This window comes from Camellia sinensis, chromosome 1 (genome assembly GCF_055761805.1).
Source record: "Camellia sinensis isolate YWXY chromosome 1, ASM5576180v1, whole genome shotgun sequence".
Classification (NCBI taxonomy): domain Eukaryota; kingdom Viridiplantae; phylum Streptophyta; class Magnoliopsida; order Ericales; family Theaceae; genus Camellia; species Camellia sinensis.
In genome coordinates, this window is record NC_138961.1 from 211,265,876 (window position 1) to 211,271,941 (window position 6,066).

At 28.7% G+C, this 6,066-nt stretch overlaps 1 protein-coding gene across 1 annotated transcript; it reads left to right on the top strand.

The window, feature by feature from the left end:
* Positions 1 to 1,707: 1,707 nt before the first annotated feature.
* Positions 1,708 to 2,532, top strand: LOC114276083 (phytosulfokines). The gene is made up of 2 exons (XM_028217831.2): positions 1,708 to 2,001; positions 2,112 to 2,532. The coding sequence occupies exons 1-2, from the start codon at positions 1,882 to 1,884 to the stop codon at positions 2,241 to 2,243; spliced, it is 252 nt and encodes an 83-aa protein (XP_028073632.1). The 5' UTR covers positions 1,708 to 1,881; the 3' UTR covers positions 2,244 to 2,532.
* The last annotated feature ends 3,534 nt before the right edge of the window (positions 2,533 to 6,066 follow it).

A 6,066-nucleotide genomic window follows, 5' to 3' on the forward strand; every position in this document is an offset into this window, starting at 1 on the left:
ACAAAGGAAAATAATATACAAGTCCACTTTTTATACCTATTTTATAGATCCAATGATATATAAGTAATATGATTAATTAATTATTAGAGAAGATATGAATTTTAATAACTTAATTAATTACCGTATCAATCCAATATGATGATGATGCTGAAGATGATATCAAATATGATAAAGATATAGAGAATAATATCATATATAATATGTTCTCTAAGAATAAGTATGGAGAAAAACGCTTGTCAGTGTAATTAGAAAATACATATTATTATCTGATTGTCAAAATTTTTCAAAGCCCCCCTGACGCCAGATGAACTTTATGTATAACAAAATCTGCGGCGATATCAACTGATTGAGTATTTTCAAACCCTTTTTCGGTTTGTTTCCTTTTTTGTTTAATTCCTGTGGTCTCATTTAATTACCACCTCCCTCTTCCTCTTTTCTTTTTTCTTTTCTTTTCTTTATTTGAGTTCGGGTTATCTGTAGTCCATATCCATTTAGAGAGTTACTGTGGGCTTGATAAGTCCACATTAGTAATTTTCGTTCTTATTATACAGCTCATTGAGTAAAAAGTCTATATAAAAAATTATGATTATCAAATATTAGTAGACGTACACATAATGACGAAGCTGAATTTAAAAAAAAAAATCATCATTTTTTGTTTGGATGATTCTTTAGAAAAATTTAGCCAAAATCCTTTTATTGGACCATTATTTGGTGAAAATGATAACTCAATTTATTTTGTTTTATAAATCTCCTGAGAAAAAAATACATAATTGAGTAAGGATAAAGTAGAATATCTTTTTCTTTTTTTCTTAGACAATATTGCCAAAGTAACATGTTGCTGTAAATCAGAATAACATATTAGTGTCAAACAGAGTAACATGTTACTTTGAGACAATAACATATTACTGTCAAACACATTAACATGTTATTGCTATTGTTATTGTATACATCAATTTCAATTGTAATAATATTTTTTTTTTAAAGAATTTCATAGTTAACATAGATCTTATTTGATAGATCTTGATGAGAGAATTTTAAAAATACTAATTTTATTATAAACCGACAGTTACATCAAAAGATATTATTTTAAAGTTTAATATTTTGATAATAATGGTATGTGTTAAATTTTTCAAAGAAAACTTTTTGTGTGCTTGTTTTTAATGCATTAAAGTTTTATTATGAGATGGTTTTAACCAATCTCCCCATTTTTTATGACATGAATTATTCAAATCATTGATATATGCATTACAAAAAATTAAGATTTCAGAGACTAAAATTTAGGAATAAAATTATTTTTTAGGAACTAAATATTTTTATTGTGAAAAGTGTTTCATTATATTTTTAACAACGAAAATTGGATATTAATGATGAATTATTATCCTTTTGAGACCAAATTTTTTATCTCAAAAAATAAACTATTTTGAGACCAAACTATTATGTTCCTAAAAATTTATTTATTAGTGACATTTTTAAATATTTGTCTCTAACAATTTTATTTTTGACATTTCAAAACGATCATTTAACGATTATCTTCACGATGATAAAAATTAGTCCCTAAATTTCTTTTGCAATAAAATTTTTACTTTTAAAACTGTTATATATTATTTATACGCTAAAATCTAACAAATAGCACCCCTGTTTTCCGTTTCCCACTTTTTTTTTTTTTCCTTTTTCTTTTTTCATATTATTATCTTTGCTTACTATTTTTGTGCGTGTGCTATAAGTTGCGACATTAGAGCCTCCCTTCCTCTCCTTTTTCAAGTTCACACTCCCATTTTACATTTCAGTTCTATTATCATCCTCTATATATATCACCACCACTGCTATCCATTCTCTCTATCTCTCAACCTCAACCAGCTTCTATCTCATATAATAGCAAACATGTCCAAAGCTACCACCACCCTCTTCATCCTATCCCTCCTCCTCTGCTACGCACTCTCCGATGCCGCCCGCCCTCAGCCACTCCCTCTGCAAGACACTTTGGTGAAAACCCAACATTTGGTATGTAAAATAGTAATCTCACACGTAATTTTCTGTCGCAAATTTTGATTTTCTTGATGGGTTTTCGATTTTAATTAATGGGTTTTTTTTTTCCATTTTTTTATTATTAGGGTGATGAAACTCAGCAAGTTGAGATGGTGGATGAGAGCTGTGAAGGAGTTGGAGAAGAAGAGTGTTTGATGAGAAGGACACTCGCTGCTCACGTTGACTACATATACACCCAGAAGCTTAATAAACCATAGAATTGTTGGTTGTTCATTAATTAATTACCTTCTTAGCAAATAGCAAATATAGCACCTGGTAATAGTAATAAGATATTTTGATCACAAAATATTGTATGTAGCTTGGTAATTATAACTTGTTGCTTAAGAACTCCCAAAGTTAAATTAACTGGACTTTAATCTTCTTTTCTCAATATTGATTTACTTTCTTGTCATGGAAAATGTATTGGGTTAGTAGAATATGAGATGAATTATGTGAAATTTATATGTATCTTTCTTACTATAAATTTCGAACAACAATTTTATATTACGACTCATTTTTCCTCTTTTTTTTTTCTTTTCTTGTTTTCTTTTGAATATTCGATTCCTAACATTAACAAAGACAACTTAGTGCACAAGTTTCGTAATAAAAGCGATGTCTAGAAGACAAGACATACAGTCTTATTTTTTATTTTAGAGAAAAAAATGTTTCGTAATTGGAATTTGGAACTCACAACCATTGGACATGGTCGACTAAAAAAGAAGACGAAGAAAGAGCTCAATATCGATAGATCAACAAAGAAATTCAAACAATAAAATAAATTAAAGCCTTCCGTTGGAAAAACAGAGTTGAATCCTACCGTACTTCGTTTGGCAATTATACCTGTCTTATCATATCTAATCTAACAGTATTGGTATTTGCTAGTAATCTGACCAAATCACACTAATATATATTACATATATGTATATATAATAAGCAAAGATAAATGCTAACAAGTGTCTTAGACATTGTTTAATGTTAAAAAATGTGTAAAAAATATCTTGAAAATATGCTTACAAATGTATTAATTTCAATAAAATTATATTAAATTTAATAAAAAGTATATTGTGTTTTAAGGTTCATACGTTAACAAAATTTTTAAACAATGAATGTATGTGTTTCCTACATGGTGTTATCCAACGCTAGTTGAAGAAGAAGGAAGAAAATTATGAGCTTAGGGGGCATAGAAATGTACATTTTTATGGTTGTATCCATCTAAAAAGAGTGTTCAATGGGTAACACACATGAACCCAACCTACCTAAAGTGTAGTGATATTAATCAATGAGAGCTAAACCTAATGGAAGTTGGAAGTTGGAAGTCGGAACAGCCTATTGCTTTTCTGTGACTGGTAATTATTTGGGAATTCAATTGAGGAACAAACAACCACCACCTAGTATTTGCTTTTCGAGAAATTTTTGTATGAGGATAGAGTGCATGCCATAGGGTAGTATTTATTATTGTGATTGGTTTTGACAATAGAATCCACCACATTTATGTTGAGTGTTTAGAAAATAATAATAGACATATATATTTGTGATTAGTGAAAGGTAGTGTCACCTGGTGTTTTATTGGCATACAAAAATTTCTCTTGGTTTTCAGGTGGGGAAGTTAAGAGAAGCAGAGAGAGTCACAGGAAGTTAATACGTAGTTAATGGAGGTAGTTGAGAGTTGTGTGATGATGATACTATTAATAATCTGATTGTATTGTAGTAGCAATGGTGGTTACTGGTTAGGCTTGGAAGTTCAGTAACAACTAGGGAGCCAGGGTTTAAATGTCCACCATTACATATTATATTACATAATGAGATTTCAGATTTTTGATACCTTTATTTATTGATATATAGATTAACATTATCTAATATTGACCGATATATCGATATCAATACATATTATAATATCATTATTTAAAATCATACCATATTGACAAATCCACCATTAAAATTCCACTTCCACATCTTAGTAGTACCACAATATACTTAAATTTAATCCAAATAAGCTTCTCAAAAATTTAATCCAAATAATGTTACAACAAGCATCGTTATACATTACATTTGATTTACCACATAATATGTCATCACTATATTAATAAGACATGAGTTAGGATCTATTCAATTCAACCAATATAATTATCACAAAATGAGATTAGGGAAAGATTTACCATATGCACCCAAAAAAGGTACAAATATGTGCCTCATAAATAAAAAAATATATATTTTCTTACTACAACATATAAGAATTTTAAAGATCAAATGTTTTGATCTCTAAAAGTGAAAACTTTGTTGCAAAAGGCATTTAAGAATCAATTTTTATCGTCATGAGGATAGTTGCTAAAAGGTCGTCTCAAAAAGTCAAAAATAAGACTTTTAGCGACAAAATTTTGAAAATGTCACTAATAAATAGACTTTTAGAGACAAAATAATTTGGTCTTAAAATGGTTTATCTTTTGAGATAAAAAATTTGATCTCAAAAGAATAATAATTCATCACTAATGTCTAATTTTTGTTGCTAATTAGTGGTGACTCTAATAATGTGGAAATGGGTGCGACCCACTGCCATAGTGTGTTTTTTTTCTTTTTTTTTTTTCAATGGCCACCTCACTAGTAGTGGGATTACTGATAATAAATTAATAGTCTATAACACTGCTCTTTTTTGTAATGTCTACTTGAAAATAGTTTAACCACAAGTATAACATTCAGTTCTATCTTTAAACGAGAATAGAACTCAGCCCCTCTCGAGTAAGTAGAGAGGTTGTTCAGCGTTGGTGGGCTCTGATTTAGGTCCATGTCAATAATTTAAATAATTTAATAAATAGAAACCGTCCAGTATATTATTTTTATAAAAAAATTATGTTGATCGGATATTGAGAACTATTTATTTAGATCATATTTTTGTCACAATTTATTTTTAAAATGTGATATGATCAAGTGGTTATTCATATCCGATCAACGCATTTTTTAACAGGAATGATATGTTTGATGGGTTCTATACATTGAACAATTTAAATTATCAACATAGACTCAAATCAGAGCCTAACAGCGCCGAACAACCCCCTCTTGTTACTGGAGATGAGCTGGGTCCACGAGAATATAAGACTATATATAAACTTTGGACATGACATAATAGTGAATTTGATTTTTTTTTTTAGCAGAAATAAGAACTTCAATTAATAAGACAAAATAATATATAATAGTCTATACAACAAACTAGCAAACTAACTGATCATGGTTGCACACAAAAATGAAAATCAAAATAAAGCAAAATATCGAAATCATAATAGTGAATTTGATAGATTATAGAATTTTATCATTTTATATTTAAGAAACATTGATAATTTAGGAACCTCGCTTAAAATTGTCAATTTTACCACTTTAAAATAAGAGAGCATTATAATTTTAGAGATCATAAAAATATTTTAATTATAACAAATCTCAAAAGAGATTAATATAAATTAATCCTGTAATAATATTCTCATTCTTTCCTTTTTATTCAATTCAAACAAACATATTACTTGTGTTATAAACGGGATAAAATAATATATTATTTATTAAAAATACGATAATTATATTTAATTTTTTTATATTTTGTCTCTCGTAAATAAAATTTTATACATAAATTTAAATGTTTTATTTTAAATATTCCTTTGCTATAACATATAGCATAGATAGATTAAAATTATTTTATTGACAATTAATAATTAAAAGGATAGTGATAGAGAGTTCTATCACTAGAGCTCTAACATGAGCTCTAGTGAGGTGTCAAACCCAAAAATAAATAAATAAAAAAGGAAAAATGCTTGGGAGCACTAATTAGTGCTCCCACTAATGAGGTGGCAGTGGGTCCCGTCATTAATGATGTGATATTTTGGTCTTGGAGTTGTATTTTTTTTTATTTTTTTAATGCATTAGTGCTATTAGTGGTAGGGATGGCAATTTGAAACCGGCCCGACGGTGACCCGACTCCCCGATCCCGAATTCAGTGGTTTTTCACCGAAAAATATCCCCTACGGGCCGGGGATGGTATTCAAAAATTTATCCCCGATGATA

What these genes read in the sequence shown, in the direction of transcription:
- LOC114276083 (XM_028217831.2), top strand. Translation starts at nt 1,882, where the DNA reads ATGTCCAAAGCTACCACCACCCTCTTCATCCTATCCCTCCTCCTCTGC. An exon ending in TGGTGAAAACCCAACATTTG is followed by an intron (nt 2,002 to 2,111) that starts GTATGTAAAATA and finishes TTTTATTATTAG; the next exon opens with GGTGATGAAACTCAGCAAGT.